This window comes from Macrotis lagotis, chromosome 5 (assembly GCF_037893015.1).
Source record: "Macrotis lagotis isolate mMagLag1 chromosome 5, bilby.v1.9.chrom.fasta, whole genome shotgun sequence".
Taxonomy (NCBI): domain Eukaryota; kingdom Metazoa; phylum Chordata; class Mammalia; order Peramelemorphia; family Peramelidae; genus Macrotis; species Macrotis lagotis.
Genome location: NC_133662.1, coordinates 223626547 through 223645780, shown reverse-complemented (window position 1 = coordinate 223645780; position 19234 = coordinate 223626547). Strand labels below are relative to the sequence as shown.

General features: G+C 33.2%; 1 protein-coding gene across 3 annotated transcripts in view; it reads left to right on the top strand.

Moving 5' to 3' along the window:
- Nucleotides 1-19234, top strand: part of SPAG17 (sperm associated antigen 17) — a 248143-nt gene that overhangs the window by 34977 nt on the left and 193932 nt on the right. For all 3 annotated transcript variants that reach the window (XM_074188555.1, XM_074188556.1, XM_074188557.1), the window contains exon 3: nucleotides 8894-8965. In XM_074188555.1, the coding sequence (XP_074044656.1) occupies nucleotides 8894-8965 (72 nt within the window). The remainder of the gene's footprint in view (nucleotides 1-8893; nucleotides 8966-19234) is intronic.

Below are 19234 nucleotides of genomic sequence, written 5' to 3'. Positions count from 1 at the left end.
CTGACCAAAATAACTTCAGTCAACAACTCAGAAATTCTGAACACTAAAACAAAACAAAATCTCCTCCTAGAAGGGGAAAAAGTAAACAAACTTATGCTTCAAGGTGCAAGATACGTAGTTGTTTAATTTAGCCATCCCAAAAAGACCCAAAAGATTCTGCAATTGGTCATAAGATTTTTCTAATATGAAAGAAAGGAAAATAGAATAATATAATATTCATCCACCTATACCCACTAGAAACAAAAAATATCTTCCAACTCAATATGACATGACCTGCAAACTTGACCCTAATCATCAATGACAAAAGATGAAGAAAAAAGAGTTTATTTGATTTGGAAAACAACCCAAACATTAATAGTAGGAGGTAAATAAAAACAGCTACCCAGGAAAGAATAATTAAAATAAATTATCCTATCACTAGAGACTATTCAAGGAAAAAAATAGAAAGAAAAAGACACTTTTGTGTTCAAAGATATTATTAAGAAATATATTTCAAAATACATAAAGAGGCAATGAAGAAATTAGAAGTAAAAGAAATTGGAGAAGTGGAAGTAGGTTTAAACATGGACTGAACTTTACAACTTTCTGTTATAGTTGAATCAATGCAGTTCATGGGATTAAACTGCAGAATCTTAGTGCAATGGTGAAGAGGGAAGACAGTGAATAGAAGGGAATATGTGATATACTCTAACCTAGGCAAAGGTGAGCAACAAAAGAAAGTTAACTACTATAACTTCTCAGCAAAAAGAGAGAGGCCAGAGGAGAATGGGAGAAGTTTCAAATAAATGAAAATAGATTGTTCCACTAAAGAAAGCCCCCATGAGGGAAGACATATACTTTATGTTAGATAGAAACCTTATAATGTGACCAATCTACAAGGACCTGGTACACAGTGAGAACAGTTGCTTTGACTGCTATGTTTCCATGGATAAAATCTTGCTTCAGGAAAATAGAAAACAAAATTCTTGGGGCAGCTGGCCGTACAAGATTAGGAGGACATTGACCCAGAGAAGAAATAACATGAACATTGAAAAAGAGAATTACCATTAGGAATCAATCAGTAAACACTTATTAAGTCTTTACTATATGGTTCTGTGCTAAGCACAGGGGGTATAAGGGGCAACTAGGTATCACAGTGGATAGAGCACTAGCCATGGATTCAGGTGTACCTGAGTTCAAATCCAGCTGTGTGGCCTTGGGCAAGCCACTTAACCCCATTGCCTAGCAAAATCCTATTTAAAAAAGAAAAAAGGGGAATATATTTGAAATGCATGATTTGAGAACCAAAAAAAAATTCTGCCATGGAGCAATACTGCTATCTCCATTATTCCTTCACTAATTGATAGCTAGGTGGTAAAATGGATAGAATATCCAGTCTCAAGTTAGGAAGACTCATCTTCCTGAGTTCAAATCTGGCACCAGCAACAAAAAAAGAATGAAACTCAAGAGATAAAAAGTACAAGATTTATAAAATCAGTAACATAGAAATTGTCCAAAAGAGAAAACTTAAACTTGGTACTTATAAGCTACAACTCCATGAGGAACTCAAAAAAAAAATCAAAGAAAAAATAAATAAATTTACAAACCATGAATTAAAAAAGGAAAAGTTAAGAACTGGCCAATTATAAAGAAAATAGATGAAGAAAGCAAGTTGAAGAAATCATTCTTATAGAAATTTGCAGGAAAAATAGACAACTTAAAAAGTTGGAGGGAGGGGGAAAGGGGAAGGAAAGATGTTGAATTAGTTACTTAGCTGAGAAGAGGAAAAAGAGGAAAGGGAAGGTAAATTAAATAAAAGAGGAAAAACTAAAGAAAGTGTTGACAAAGGGAAATAAAAGAGTGTTGAGGGCATAAAGAATCTATGAGGATAGAATTTTCTTTAACAAAATTAATTGTTAGGGCAGGGCATTAAATTAAAAGACAAAGGGGAAAATAAAAGATTCCTAATTTGAAAAAATAATTAAGAGACACACCAGATGGAAAACATAAACCTAACTCTCATAACTTTAAATATTATTGATTATTCAATAAGCAAAAAAATGCCAGATTGAATTAAATTTTTTTCACAATTTGTTGTTTACAAGATAAGCAACTAAAAAAACAAAGAGATGTATGGAATGAAAATGAGAGACCAGAACAAAATTTACCATGCATTAGAGGAGTCCAAAAAAGCAGGAGTTGCAATCATGTTATCAAAGGAAATACAAAAATTCAAATATAAAGATAAAAAAGGGAAATTACATAATAATGGAAGGAATCATGGGGGGAGAGAGAAAGAAAACAATAGCAATATCATACTTATGTCCCAAATGTCATAGTCTCTAAATTAATAAAAGACAAATTAACTGAACTGGAAAAACAAACAAACAAACACATACTCTAGAAGAATTACAGGAGACTAAAATACAACTTTCGTTATTGTTCAAATCTAGCAGAATGAAAGGGAAAAATAGATGAAAAAATTGTTGGAGGACTAAGAGATTTAAAAAAATAGGACACTGAATGGATGTTTCAAAGGTACTTTAAAGAATACAATATAGGTATACACACATTTTTACATGTCTTTGAAATGTAAAAATTCAAAAATACTGATCATATCATTTAAAAAAACACATCAAAATAAAATATAATAATTCAGAGAACATAAAAACATCTACCTAAATGGAAAACATAATAAAATTCTAAATAATGATTTAGTTAAAAATAATAATCAATTATTATGTGGAAAACAGTGATAATGAGACAAATATCAGCATTTCTAGGATGTAGTTAAAGCAGTTCTTAGATATATAGATAGATGATAGAGTATACACACACACACACACACACACACACACACACACATATATATGTATATGCACATATAAAGATACCTAAATGCACACACAAAAAATATTACATTAGCAAAATAGAAAAGGGAAGATTAATAGTGTGAATTTCCATTTTTAACAATAAAAATTAAATAAGTAAATCCAAAATAAATACAAAAGAAGAAATTTTGAAAATTAGAAGAGAAACAAATAAATTAAAAGTCAGATTTTATAGACCTTAGAAACAAAACTAAAAGGTGGTTCTTTGAAAAGACTGGCAAGATTGTTAATCTTTAAAGAGAGCTGAAAGTCAAATAAATCAAATAGGAAAAAACTAAGAAAACATTAAAAACTTATAGCTAAAAATAACTTGTCCTAAAAATCTGCATAAATCTTATAGGATGAGATTATGTATTTATTAGAATAGAGGAATTTTAAGCATTCAACAAGACAAGAAACATTTAACTGTAAACACTGGAACCACAATAAACATAAAAAGAGTAAATACATTCAATAAACTGGAAACCACTAAACAATGATAAAGCACTTATATTCTAATAAGAGATAGACAAGTGTCCTTTCAAAATTCAAATTATTCAAGGATTACCAAAGAAATTAAATATGATGCATTTGTGATCTGGGCATAATTTTTTTTTAATTTTAGCAAAAATAATGGGAGGGTAATGGAATATATTAGAAAAGAAAAAGGAAATTACTATTTTACATAAATTTTGGTGCATGGAAAAACATGTAACTTGGAGAAAAGGTAAGCATAGTGGGCATCTCTTAAGACTTTTATCTGAACTGAACAATGAAAGGTTAAAAAACACACATGAACATATACACACAGAAATGACTTGGTAAAGAAGTACATTAAATTTGACAGGGATAGATAAATAAAAATGGGGCAAGGAGAATATAAAGGTAGATAAGAAATAGTCACAAAACAAAATTTGATACTAGAAAATTTAACAAAAAGAAGGGCTAAGGGGCGGCTAGGTGGCACAGTGGATAGAGCACCGGCCTTGGAGTCAGGAGTACCTGAGTTCAAATCCAGCCTCAGACACTTAATAATTACCTAGCCGTGTGGCCTTAAGCAAGCCACTTAACCCCATTGCCTTGCGAAAAACTAAAAAACAAAAAAAAAGGGCTAAATAGAAAGGAATAAGAACCAGAATTCACAATATCACTTTCGTGAAAGGAAATGGTACATATAATTAGAAATAAGAGTATTTCAGTTATAAACTAGAAATGTTTAGCAGATGTCTTCTTTTTCTCTCTCTTTTTTAAAAAGTGACATATATAAGAAAGAAGTAAAAGTAAAAGAATTTATGATGAAAGGAGATACACATTCAAACATCAGAAGCATGAATGTGAATGGCATGAATTCACCCACAAAATTAAAAAGAGCAAAATGATTTCGAGAATAGAATCCGTAAATAGTCATGCAGATTAAGAAATGAAGGAATATTGCAGAAATTATTCTTTAAATGAATTCAAAAAAGCAGAGACAGAAATCATAGTTTCATACAAATTGAAAGTAAATATAGCTGTAGCTAAAAGAAATAGGCTATGCTTTGGGGCACTAAAAATAATGAAATAATATCACTACTTTATATAAACCAAATGGTGTTGCATCTGATAGTGACAAGAAAAGGTAATCAAAGTATAAATGATAAACCATATGGGTTGGGGATCTCTGTGTTCCTTTTAAAGCTATACAAATCTGAGGGAGAAAAATCAAAAAGGAAATTAAAGACCTGAATAGAATTTTTAAAAAGTAAGCAATAATTTTATGTCTGTGATTACTAAATGAAACTAGAAAGGATTAAACATTTTTCTTAACTTTATATGACACATTAATTAAAAATTGACTATATGCAACTGGGGAAAAATAAAATACTAAAAAAAAGTTGACTATAAGCAAAAACAAAAAAGCAAATATTAAGTACACCCTTTATGGTCAGTCCATAAAATTTATTAAGTGCCTTGAGATAGACACTATGTTAAACATTGGAGGAGCCAAATAAATTTTTTAAAAAATTATCTCAGAACTCAATTGCTTACATTATAATATGAAATAATTCAATAAAAAGATCCATAAAAACCTTATAGAAACCTAGTACTTTAATACTAAATAATATATATAGCTGAATCAAAGAACAAATCAAAGAAATAATAGGTAATTTCATTAAGGAAAAGTACAACAATCAGATAACAAACCATAACTTTTTTTGATAAAATCAAAATAGTCTTTAGGGGAAAAATATTTATTTCTAAACACTTTCATCAATAAAAGAATGCAAAATCAAATCAATAAATTGTGACCAAAAAAGTAATTAGAAAATCAATCCATCAAAAACCATGACCAAAAAATAGAATCAAATTTTAAAACTTCAAAGAGGTAAGTTCTGAATACTCACTATTAAACAAAAACTTAAGGGAAATCTTGGAAGTAGTCTAAAAGTAATTAAATTCAGACAAATAATATACTCCCAATAAGTTCCAAATAGATATATATCCTGGATATAAAAAGGCATATCATAAATAAATTATATGATAGAAGAGAATAACTTTCACAACTATGGATAGATGAACTGCTTTTTGATAAAATAAGGTTTGTCCTTCATTTTCGAAAAAGATTAATTACAACATCATGGAAGTGATGCCATGGCAATCACATGAATTCAATTTGAGTTGGGATGGGGAGGGAGGGTGCTGTGCTTAGTTACCAACTTCACTTTCTCCTCCAGAATATGTAGGTCCAGTGGCTAGATAGGGATCAGGATGATTGGAGATGACCCTGGATGCAAGACAAGCAGGGTTAAGTGACTTGCCCAAGGTCACATAGTTAGTAGGAGTCAAGTATCTGAGGTCAGATAGGAACTCCTGTCCTCCTGACTCCAAGGCCAGTGCTCTATACACTACACCACCTAGCTTCCCCTGTTGATAAAATAAGGAATATTAGGGAATCACAAAATATAAAATGGATGATTTTGTTTTCATCTAATTAAGAAATTCCCATACTATTCTCCTAAAGTTAGTCAAAGAATATGAACAAGTTTTGAAAGAAGAATAGTAATCTATCAACAGTCATATTACAAAGTGCTTCAAATCATAATCAAATGAGAAATGTAAATTAAAACAACTCTGAGTTCCTACCTCACATTCATCAAATTTGTGAAAAGGGGGAGGGGAGGAAGAAAATGACAATTATTGGAGAGAACAGAATTTTGTTGTAGTATATACAGTCTGGAAAGAAGGGTTATTATTATTATTCATATGGCTTATTTTTGTTTTAAGGCATGTGGCTACCTTTTGTTGAAAATGCACCTAAATCACCATTGTACTGCAACAAAGACTGCCCTAGCCCCTACAGTCTAGGAAAACCACTGGGGTTCCTTAGTTGCTCTGTTACTGGATTAGTATCTACCAATTGTTTTGTCCAATTTTAGGAGTCTCTAACATCCTAACTACTTAAATCACATTAGCTTTTACAAAGGAATATTTACTTCTCAGGTACAACAAGAACAAATATACCGGGGCAGCTAGATGGCTCAGTGGACAGGGCACCAGCCCTGGAGTCAGGAGTACCTGAGTTCAAATTCGGCCTCAGATACTTAATAATTACCTAGCTGTGTGGCTTTGGGCAGGCCTCTTAACCCCATTGTCTTGCAAAAAAAATAGCTAAAATAAAGAATATACCGATACCTCTTCTAAAAGCTATGGGAAGTAATTCCCCTTAACATTACCTCAATCTCTAATTCTGCATCTAAGGTCACTATGGCTTAGGTCCCCAGGTTCAGAGATTCTACCACCAGTGCCTAGAATTGAAAGGACTTTGTAACAGAACAAAAGCCTGAACATAGTTTTCTGGACCAAAATACCATTCTTCCCCACCCTACCCAGATTAATTTATGGTCAGAGATTTTCATCCTCTGGACAGTGCCAAAAATAGAGAGCAAGATAGTCTCGGTCTAGAATTTTTATAAATTTGGTTAATTCTGGCTATCATGCCTTTGAAAGGAATAGACTCCAGCTCACATGGTAGGGCAAGGCAGGATGTCAAAAAGTTCTGTATATGACAAGGAAAAAGGGTTGCTATCACTGGTAACAGCTGGACTTCTTAACCCTGGAATCTGCTGACAGACTGTTTGATACACTTGGAGCATTCTGGAAGATACCAAAAGCAACAGTTTTCTTTATTAAAGATACATACCTTTTGCATTTTCAGGTTTCTGCATAGGTATAAGGGCCCTCAATAATACAATTGCAAGACTGGAGACCCATGATTTGTGTCAAATCGGGGGTGGGGAGGGCAGACTGTAGGTATACAAGTTCAAGAAAAAAGGAAGACCCATAAATACCAATACATTTTAGCAGTACTTGTATCAAAGAACTGAAAATAGAGTGGGTGCTCATTCATTGTTGAATAGCCAGATAAATTATGGTTTATGAATTTAATATAACAACAGTAATAGTAATAATAGCTAACATTCATGCAGCACTTTGTGCATAGAACTATGTCAGTTGCCTTTATAATTATTATCACATTTGAGCCTCATAACAACTCTGAAGCAGGTGCTGTTATTTTACAGATGAGGAAATTGAGGAAACAGGATAAGTGACTTGCCTAGCCTCATACATCTAATAAGTATCTAAGACTAGTTTTAAACTCAGGTCTTCCTGATCCCAAACTCAGCACACTTTTCACTGACTCCATTTCCCTTCCCCTTCTTACACTTCAAGGAATGAAGAAAACCCCCAAATCCCTGGTGAAGAGTGACATATCTCCTTGAAGATAATAAGATTAACTCATGAGGGTTTTCATCTAACATAAGGGATCCAGCTCCATCTGGCTTCTCTTCCTGTAAAGTCAGGAAGTTTTAAAAAAAATCCAAAGCTTCTAGGTGATTCTTTTGATCACTGGATTGGAAATGAGATTTCCCAGACAGTTGAATATGATGTAATCAGTTATCCACAAATCCAACCTCCTCACATATCACACTCCATTACAAAAATACCAACTCAAGGCACAATTAAAAAGGATTTCTAAGTAGAAAACCATCATTAAAAATAGAAATAAACTGTCAGCAAAATTTAAAGCAAACAGAAAAACATTAAATAATGAACCATGTTTCCCATTGGATTTAATAATAAAACAGAAGGGAGAAGCAAAGTTTAGGAAATTCATTGGTCTAGTAGTTTCTCTCAGTAGTCTTAATTCTGTCATTTCTAACTGTATGGATTGTTTTAATAAGTCAAGAATTGAGTCAAGCAAAAGAAGAAACTCCAGACCTTCCAGACCTACAAACTTATTAGTCCTATCAGAAGCTGCCCTTCAAAGTTACATGGCAAATGGGGTTGGAGGATTGTGAGAAAAGGACAGGCAATTCATGGCTTATAATCTCTGCCACTTTTACACTGTTGAAATTCATCCAGGGTTTAGCTATTTAAAGTCCCCAAGGGTGTAGCTAATTTCTTTGCTCAGTGAATCATTTGTTCCTTTCTGGACTCAGAGAGGTGTTCTCATCTCATAAAGGGATCACAGCATGTGACACCTTGTTAACACATTAAAACCCCATCATTTGTGACTACAAATTACTAAACTTGAGAAGGGAGATCACCTCCCCCATCTCATATACTAGTATATGAATTCTTCATAGTGTTCAATGGGCTTCCAGCATATTCTGGACAATAGCTGAGGTTTTGTTTTTTTCTTATTTTTCAATTTTTTTTGAGCCTGAGGTTATGCTCATTAATGAGAGGGCCTTCTGGCTTCTCTTCCTCTGGCTCACCTAGAAGATACTTCCATATTCTGCCTAAAATCCCCATGCCCCACAGTAAATCACTGCCATCCTCTTTATAACGTCTTCATTCAGGAATTCACACAATCTCTCAGGACAATGCTAGGCCAAACATATATCCCAAAATCAGTTTCCTTCTCTAAATTGCTTAGGCCATTGGGAGATCCCAAAAGGGTTAGGTTGTAGTCAGTTGTCCAAGTCTCTGATTATAATGAGAAATTCTTTCTTTTAGTCCATACTTCCTGTTCATTCTAAATATTTCTACTTGTCTTACAGATCAAAGGACCTCTTCTATCCCAACCTTCAAAAGGAAAGAAACATTCTATAGAAATACCCCTGTATTATGAGGTGGGTGACAATGTTTACTGGAAAAGTTATTTATTGAGTTTTAGAAAAATGAAAAATAAGGCAACTATGTCAGAATCATATTCCCCAGGTTAATCTTTGACAAAAAAGGGATTTCTTCCCATATTCTTATTTTAGAATGCCACAAGGCAAGAACAAGTGCCATGAATGGACATTCATTTCCATCTTTGTTTAAAATAGTCAAATGATGGCTTGTGGCAATTAGTTTTCAGTTTCCCATTGGTGAAATATATATGTATGTATGTATTTGTATGTGCATGTAGGGGCATATATTTTACATATATATTATAATATTTGATAATATGTATTTTATAATATAATGTTTTACATATAATATGTTGTGTATCCTAGCTACTTATCCTGCTCTAGTCTCATTTCTCATTAGATGTTATTTTCTTTCAGGGTTCAATTAAGGGTTAAAGAAAGGAAAATTAATTTTTAAAAAGTACTTCAGGATGTTTAAAATCATTGAAACTTTTTACTGTTAACTTTTTAAAATGAACTAGGAATAGGTTTTATAGTTCTTGAGTCACTTCTCTTAAAGAAAATTCCTGAGTAGGAGAATATGCAATAAAAGATCACATAATGAACACATAGGATTAGTTTCACAAAGATCACAATGGAAAAATGTACATATAATCATAAATGCATTTTTAAGAAACCTTGATGTGCAGTTGATCCAGTCTTTTCATTTTATAGATAAGGAAACTAAGATCCAGGAATGTTAAGTTACTTGCCTGTGGTCAAATCAAATCTTAATTGTCTGAAATGAGATTTGAATCAAGGTCCCATGACTCCAAAGCTCTTTTCACAATACCACATTACCTACCATGCATTTTTTCAAACCCTTTAGAAGTCTTTTATTTGCAGATTGCTTTTCCATCAGTTTGGAGGCTATTTGCATGTCTTACCTTCTGCCCCTTCGTGAGGGTAAGAATTAAACTGCCACCCGCTAGATTCATGGCCCATTATGTCTCTGGCAGCTGTTTGACACAGAGATCTGATTTGGTTGACCCACCAAGCTCAGTGCACCAGGACTTCCTTTGGACCTGCCTTGTTAAAGTTTAACTTATAGCCTGTGAGAGGCTGTAAAATTCTGTGATTAATTAGAAGATTGCTTTAAAATTTCTCAAGCAAGGTTTTATGTTCCTGCCGGACCTAGAGCATAAAGATTTTTGGATTCTTCTAAAGAGAACATATTTGTATTTTGGCCCAGTTATGACTAATAAACTTTTCTTTTCATGTGTCTCAAGTCTTGGTGGATTTCAAAACAGGGTTCTTTTTTATTTAAGTTCATTTTTTAGGGGTTTTTAATTTTTATTGATAGCAACCTTCCATTTGTAGGAATGTCTTAATCTGTCCTTTTGGATTTATTTACTGCTGATCCAGGTTCAGATACTTAATAGATATGGGACACACTTAATCCAGTTTGCCTCAGTTTTCTCATCTGTAAAATGAGCTGGAGAAGCAAATGGCAAACCATTCCAGTATCTTTACCAAGAATTCTCCAAATGGGGTCACAAAGAATCAGACACAGTTGTATTGACCAAATAACAAACTATTGATAACAAACTATATCTCTCTGGACATTTCCCATCATGGAAATAAAATTGATGTAAACTGATGAAGATATATAACACACCTTGAATCTTTTGTTATAAAGACTTAAACAAATATTTGGACTCTGGCTGGAGTTTCACAAGATACCTGAATTTAAATATTTGGAATTTTCTTTCTAAAAGAACACACACTACCTACAGTAAGCAGTGCCCAGTTCCTTATGCTGGGACTTATTAGCCCAGTGAGGGCTGCTTTCTACTTCAAAGATGGTCTTTTAAAAGCAGAAATGATAGCATGCATGTTTTGACATGTAATCCCAACAGACTTTTTGACTTGGATGTGAAATATCACATCATGGCAAACCTAAAGCTACTTAAGAAAAACTCTAGCCTCAAATATGTGCTGGGCTCTCCTCAATTGCATATTCTTCACTCCGGGGAGGTCCATTTCACATCTGGTTCTACCAGGCCCTTCCATTGGAACATTTGGGCAGTGAACCTCCCTGACCCTCTCACATACCCTTCTCTGAACGATTCCAGAAGAATAAGGAATGAGGCAAAAATTGGACCTTTGGTGCACAAGATGTTCATTAATATCACAGAATGTTCTGTGAGCAAAATCAGGAAGGAACATAAAAGAAAAATCTATATTTGCAGGCAGGTCCAACCATAAGTAGCATCCCACTTGATTAGCAGCCCTTCCATAATATGTTCTGAGACTTCATATCAGAAAAGATGGATTTGGTGGCAATGGGTTTGTCCTCTTAGTGAGACCTGAATTCCCAGCAGGTGATTTCTTGGGGAAGCTACTTTTTCAATATGGGAGAATGAACAGGGAGAGAGAAGTAAGAACAACAAGGGGCACCTTTTCCCCAGAGAACACTTTACTAGAATGGAGCATTATGTGACTTAAGGCCAGGTAAGAATTGGGATACCTTTACTCTTCCTGAGCCTACTATATCCCCAAAACATTAAGGGCCAGTACTCTACAGGCCTTTTAAGCATCAGACATCAGAATGCCTGGAAGGTTAAACCCACAAAATAATGACATACTCTTGCTCTAGAATAAATGCAGACCTATGAAATAGTTGGCCTATTAAGGAGATTACTAGCTTAGTTACCCACATGTAAATTTATGAAAATAATAAAAATAGAATTCTTCACAATAATCCTAGACAAATATAGCATGAATAGTAAATGGAAGGTTGGAATTAGAGGAATAAAATAAGACTTGAGTTCTTTCCTCTGACATATATGTCAGGTGACCCTAGTCTGCTCAAACCCTTAATGAATGTATCAAGTAATAAGCTAAGATTATAAATTATATAGACAACATCACAATAGTAGAACCAATTTTGGCATTGAGTTCCCTTACCCTGATGAATTCACAGGTCTACACTATTAAAACAATAATCTTAACTATATGACATAACTATTTTTTAAAAGAGGATGAGGATCAATACCCTTCCTAAGCCAAAGAGACTTTCCAAATCCTAAAAATAGGACAAAAAAAATAGCAGGAAAGAAAAAGACAGTCATTCTGTCTACCAGAAGAGTTGGTGAATGACCACAGGGGAAAAGAGATACTATTCTCCCTACTTCTCCATCTTCCAGAATATAAGAGAACCATAATAGAAAGCTCTGTTTCTCTTTCCCGAAGAATAAGTTAAAGAGAATAAGCACATAAGATTTAGTTCTTTAAGGCCTACTTTGTTTTTCCTGACCAAGTCAGCTTGCATGTCGTAGGCCATATATATACCTTATTGCTAGTAGCCAAAGTTGCTGTTTAACCATTTCCCCAAAGAGAAGTAGGATCTTACCCCCCCATATTCTAAGGCCTATCCTATCCGAAGTCAATGGAAAGAATATGATTTTTATAAAAAAAACAATCACATAGGGGTAGCTAGGTGGCACAGTGGCTAGAGCACTGGCTCTGGTAACAGGAGGACCTGAACCCAAATCCAGTCTCGATACTTAATAATTACCTAGCTATGTGACATTGGGCAAGTCATTTAATCTCACTGCTTTGCAAAAAGTAAAAAAAAAAAATTAAATCAGTCAGTTTTGAATTGAAGGGATCCTGCTCCTGTGATAAAAAGAAATAATCTAGTCTATTTGAATCTTGGAGGCAACCATATTGCCCCGATGAACTTCTGCCCTATTCATAACAGAAAGTAATTTCCTCAATCTACAAACCATTGAATACTATGATCTCTAAGCAATGAGATAGTAACTGGTGCCAGTTATTAACTCTCACGTTGCCAAGAGTGGGTAGTCTTATGACACTGCAACATAAAGTAGATGTAATTCTCATTTTGATTTTCATATATCTCCTCAGCACTGTCTTCCTTATGTAATGAGACTTAATAAATATTTAGAGCTTGAATTAAGTCACTTTTGCAGTTCTCTAACTGAAGAAAAAAATGTAAAAGAATGATATGGGAAATTCCTAGATAGATATTTAATCAAATTAGTTAGATCACCAATTTTTCTTTTTGCCAATTAATGATTGTTTGGCTGGTTAATTAAACAAATTAACCAGAAACTCAGAATTACAAGAAATCTGAGACCATCTATTTCTCTCCCATCAATTATTTGGACATCATATAGATTACCTATTCCCAAAAGAAACAATTTAAATTAAAATATGAACTCTGCAAAGGTAATAATTTATACTTAATATTATTTTATATTAATCCCTGATTTATCTTGGGATCACTTATGCAGTCACCTCAAACATTCAGAACACAGTTTAGTAATACATGAGATTCCAACAGGCAAAATAAATGAAATAATTGGGTTATTCAAAAAATATCACAGAGTCTTTAAGGAAAGTCTGTGTCTGTAGAAGAAAGTAGGAAAAGGTTAATTCTTAGGGATCCAAGTCAATAAATACAGTTCAGATTTGATATACAGAAAGGACGTAAGGAAAAGTAACGTCTCAAACAGATGTTACAGAAACATGTTCTAAAACTCATGCACTTTATTCATAGGAAAATCCCTTATGTTCTCACTCAGATCATTCTTGGTTTAAATGCATTTCCAACAAGCAAGTCTTGTACTTTGTATGCACTTAATAAAGTTTGTTGAATTAAATCAAATATCTTGTTTCCCAACCTATCACATTTTAGAAGCAGAAAATAAGAATGTAGTAGGAAAGGAAGCATGGTAGAAAGGAGAGAGAGCTGGTCTCATAGTCAGAAATATTTGTATTCATTTCCTGTCCTCCATACTGGCTTTTTAATACTAGGCAAATAACTTCACCTCCTATTTCTTTAAGCTAGTGGCTTCAAACTCACATAGAAATGAGGTCTACTTAAAAATCTCTGTGGCAGCATAGTGACTTAGTTTTAAAATGCAGTATTATCTATTTTATTATTATTTTCATTTATTTCATTAAGTATTTCCTATTCATATGTGCTGATTTAAAAATTCTAAGAGATATAGGTTCTGAGCAATTTAATCATTTTATTATTAATTATTAATTAAATTATTAATTATTATTAAATTATTAATTAAAGGATGGACCTTTGGCTATCTCTCTTAGACCAAAGTTCTTTCATGGTAGTGTACCCACAGTTTGAAGTCATGGTCGACTTCAAAAATGAAGGAAAAGGGCCAGCTAGGTGGTGTAGTGGATAGAGCAGCAGCCCTGGAGTCAGGAATACCTGAGTTGAAATTTGGCCTCAGACACTTAATAATTGCCTAGCTTTGTGACCTTGGGAAAGTCACTTAACCCCATTGCCTTGCAAATACCAAAAAAGAAAATGAAGGGCAAAACATCATCATTCCCTTCAAGAGTAGGTGATCCTGAAGGATACCAATCAACTCTGACCCGGTAACAAAATGGAAAGTTAGACTATATAAAAATGAGAGTATGTGATTTCAATCACCCAAATCTTGGTCAAAAAGACATCAATTTCTATATCACCTGTCTGGGGAAAATAAAAGGAAAATCAGCATTTTTCCAGTCCTCAAAGACTATACCCATTAACCCAAACTTAAATTACTTCTTATTTTCTTATTAAATATTAGACTGGATAAATCTTTAAAAGAGATTTTAAAGTTTATTTATGAATGAGGAAGAAGAAAAGGTGATAAATTTTGGTCCTAATACAATAGGTTATTAAATACAAGAGGAAAATATTCATTTCTCACAAAATTTGTGGATTGGGCCACATTCTAAAGTTTTGGGTGTCCTTGACACTTCTGCTCTTAAGAGATTCTATAAGATGATAAATTACAGAAGAGTTGTCTATCTGAGTTCATAGAAGGAGTTATGGGATACTTTCATCAGATGGGAAACTCAAAAAGACAAGAGATCAAAAACACTTAAAAAAGTAAATAAAGAAATCACATGGAGTTTATTTTATATAGAGATAATTGACCCTAAACAGAACAAAATCCTCTAACAGAATGACTTGTATTAAAGCATAATGTAGTATCTGGTATTCATATTAACCCTGCACAACTAAGAAAAAGTCATGTTATAGAATTATAGAATCATAAAATGTTAAAGCTAGACTAGGCCATAAAAATCATCTATTATACACTCCAACCTGCAAATTATAAATGAGGAGACTGGGTCCATGAACAATGAAATGATTTGCCCAAGGTTATACTCAATATCATACTCTAAGTAGAAAGCAAATTTGTGTTTTATTTTAAAAATATTTCTAACCAAAATGATTAAAATGTTTAAGTTTTCTCATTTAAGGGGATAAGCTTCGGTTGACCTGGGTCACATGGGTCACATTTCATTCTTCATGGCCTAGTAAAGGAGATGTCTCTCTGAGACAAGTGCTACAGACTTTGTATGGAGACCAATGAATAGTTAAAGTTGCAACATGAGCAATGTTTGTGTTACAGCAAATTGGATGAAAATAAGAAGATTGATATTAAGACCTTAAATAACTTTCCCATGATCACACAACTGCCATTAAGAGTTGGGGTGACAATTTAAATGCAGGTCTCCTGACAGGTGATAAGCCAAGAGAGAGATATTCACGTATACATATCTAAAGGAATATATTCTTGGACATTTGATAAAGACTAACAAAAGTGAAATAGTAATCTGGGGGATTACAAATCCTGGGTCTTGTGGTTTGATGTCATGTAAACAAAAAATGCCCAAAGGATAGGCTGATTATTTTTCTTTTTTCATAAGAATTTTTAATGGTAGCTGTCGTTTTACTGATGATGCTATGGAGAGTTTCACATCCTTCTGGACATAATGAATCCCTCCTTCAAATTTCATACTTCCTCAACTCTCATGACTGTACTTTCTCATCAAGTCTCTGATACACCTGAAGTTGTTTTTTTTAACCTATTATTGTGCCCCCACTGATATCTCAGTTGCTACACCAAACCAGTTGACCACAGATTCAATAAAGACATTTATTGAAAGAAGACCTTACAAAAATAAGTCAATAATGTAGAAAAAAATAGATATTCAACTCTTATAGCCTCCAACTCCAGATCTGCCATAGATTTTCCTCCTCATATCTGCTAGGGGACACTAAACTCATTTCTGTTTAATCTCTCAGTATCTCCAACTCAGTAAGGGTGGGAAACAATAGTCACTCATGACAAGTATTAACAAATCTTACCATAATGCTAATAAAGACCAAACAATTCCAGTGTGAATCTCCATGTTGGAGGAAGAAGGTAGAGGCTATTTTCATGGTCTATTTCATCACATATATTTCAAAACATGCATGTCTTACAGTATTCCCTGCCAACTCCTGATTGTGTTATTTGCCTCAGGATCTTCCTCTCTACAACCTCTAAATTCCTTCAAAAGATAGTCACATTCATCTATTAAAAATTCTCCCAGTCTTCTGTTGAATTCTTCATCCTCAGACATGGCTTTCCGAGTGACATAGGCCTAAAGTTTCTCTCTACCCTCCTCCATTGGACTTGTTTCCTCCCTAAGTCACAGAGTGCAGGAAATTATGTACACTTTATGGATCATTCTCTTTGCTTATTTATTGAAATTATTTATGTAATTGTCTTTTCCTCATTACTATATTGAAAACTCCTTGGGGACAGGGAACTATGTCTCCCTTGCCTTTGTATTCCCAACTAGTACCTAGAATAAAGAACTACACTTTAAAGCAATTAAATCATTTCTAAATGATTCAGTTGAATTTTATATTTTAAATAATGATCTCTTAAAAAGCCTCAAGATGTGAATATATGACAAAAATTAGTATTTTCAAACATTGACATGTCATTTTCATTAGTCTTTATCAAGTGTCCCAGAATATATTCCTTAGATATGTCTATGTCTACATGAATATTTCTCTCTTTGATTATTACCTGTCAGGAGATCTGGATTTAAATCCTCATCCCAACTGTTAATGGCAGTTGTGTGATCATGGGGAAGTTATTTAAGACCTTAATATCAATTTTCTAACCTGTAAAATAGGAGTCCTTATTCTGTCTAACTCAAGGAATTGTTGTAAGGAAAATACTTGGCAAAAAGGGTACTATAAATATATTCCTTGTAATATTTCTTATTGATATATTGAATTATTCAATATCCAATTAATCATTTGGATATGCTATCTCCTCTGCCTAAAGTACTTTCTGCTCTCTATACCAGTCTCTCTATACTAATGCTAGCCAGCTTTCAAAGCTTAGTTCAATGCCAGTGCCTCTGATAAGCCTCACCTAATCTCTCCAACTAAAAAGCATCTCTCCTCCCTCTAAACTGTCAACACTTTGTACTTTTCTTATGCATTTATCTTGCATTATTATTATTTCTATGCTTGTCCTTTTCTTCCCCAATTAGGTTGCAATGTTCTTGATGACAGCATGATAATAGTAGGAAAAAGAGCACAGAATTTGAAGTCAAGAGACTAAGTTTAACCACTGGCCTTAAAAAATGTCACTTTACCTTTGTAACCTTATCATTTTCCTCATATGCAAAATTTGAAGTCAAACTAGATAATCTTATGATTTTTTTTGTACATTAAATCTTTATATATCCTAGAGACTAGAATATTCTAGGCGCTCAAACACTTATCAAATTACCTTATATAGAGGATATGTATGTATTTGTATATATTATATAAAAAGGATATATATTGTATGTTCATGCTTGCATATCTATAGAAATGTATGTTTGTGCATGCACATATATATGTCACTTAGAAACAACCAAAATATCAGAGTTCTTTGAAGAATTTCATTGACATTGAAAATATGAAGTCATTATAATTGGATGCAGTTGGACCGTGGACCACATGTGCATCGTGGACCCACAATGAAACTTCCTTGTGGGTATTTGTAAAGCTCACAGCTTTGAAGAACTTGGGAACTTGTTGACTTAGAAAGGCGGAGAAAGCTATAGGATGTCTCATTTGGACAGCGGTTTGCTTATTCTGCTTATCTAAGTTAGAACTTACAATTCAACTTGTTACTCAATATTTCTCCATGTTTCGGTCTATTTGGGATGCTTATTTTCAAATGGGCCACAACATGTGTATCAATAAATTAGTCTAGCAACATTTATTAGGTATTAATATGCTAAGCACTGTACTAGATGTTGGTGTTACAGTTACAAGGAATGAAATATCAAGTATGGATGTATATATGCATATAAAAATTTATATGTGTATACACACACACATATATATACATATATATGTATATACATATATATATATACATATATATATATATATATATATATATATATAAAACCATCTATAGGTAATAGAATAATGAACTCTCAAGATGAGAAGGTACCAGAAAAACATTAATTTTCAAAAATACCTCTATCAAAAACAAACAAAAAAAATTTATATAACAAAGATCCTCACAGATTTCATGAAATAGGCCTATATAAAGGAAGCTAGGTGGTACGGTGGATAGGGCAGGAAGACCTGGAGTTAGTAAAACTTGAACTCAAATTCAGCCTCAAATATTTGCTAGCTGTGTGACTCTGGGCAAGTCATTTAACCTCTTTTGCCTCAGTCTGCTCAAATATAAAATGGACATACTAACAGCACTAAATTATCGAGTGCTTTAATAGTACCTGCCACAGTCAGATCTATATTAGCTTTTATTATTATTAACATTTCTCTTAATTTGGACAGTTCCCTGGATTGTGCCACACAAGTGATTTACATAGATTATAAATTACTTACTAATTTTTCTCTTTATTCCTAACAACAAAGGAATGGTATTGCTACTTATACACATATATGTATATGTAAAAATGTGTGTGTTTGTGTATATTTACATGTATTTATATGTGCATAAACAAACACATTTCTCTATATATTTTCCTCACCCCAACTTGACCAAGTTTAGTTAAATAATTTAGTGGAAATGCCTCCTTTTCTATGAAGCTCTTTCATAATTGGAATATTGGTTTATGAAAAGATTATTTCAGATGTTTATCCTGGGAACATTAGGGATAAAGCCAAGCTAAGTAATAGAAGTTGAAAATATTGCCATCTTCAATTCTAATTTGTTTTCATTCTCTTATAGATACTTTTCAGCATTGTTATATTGAATTGCCATCCAACTGGATTAGTTCCCCACCAAAATAAATTATTTGCATTTTTCTTCTTTTAATATTACCTAGAAATAAAGTGAACAGATCATAATTCACAGAATCTCAGTGCCAGAAGAGAATTGTCTTTTTACAGATGTGGAAAATGAGATCCAGTGAGATGAA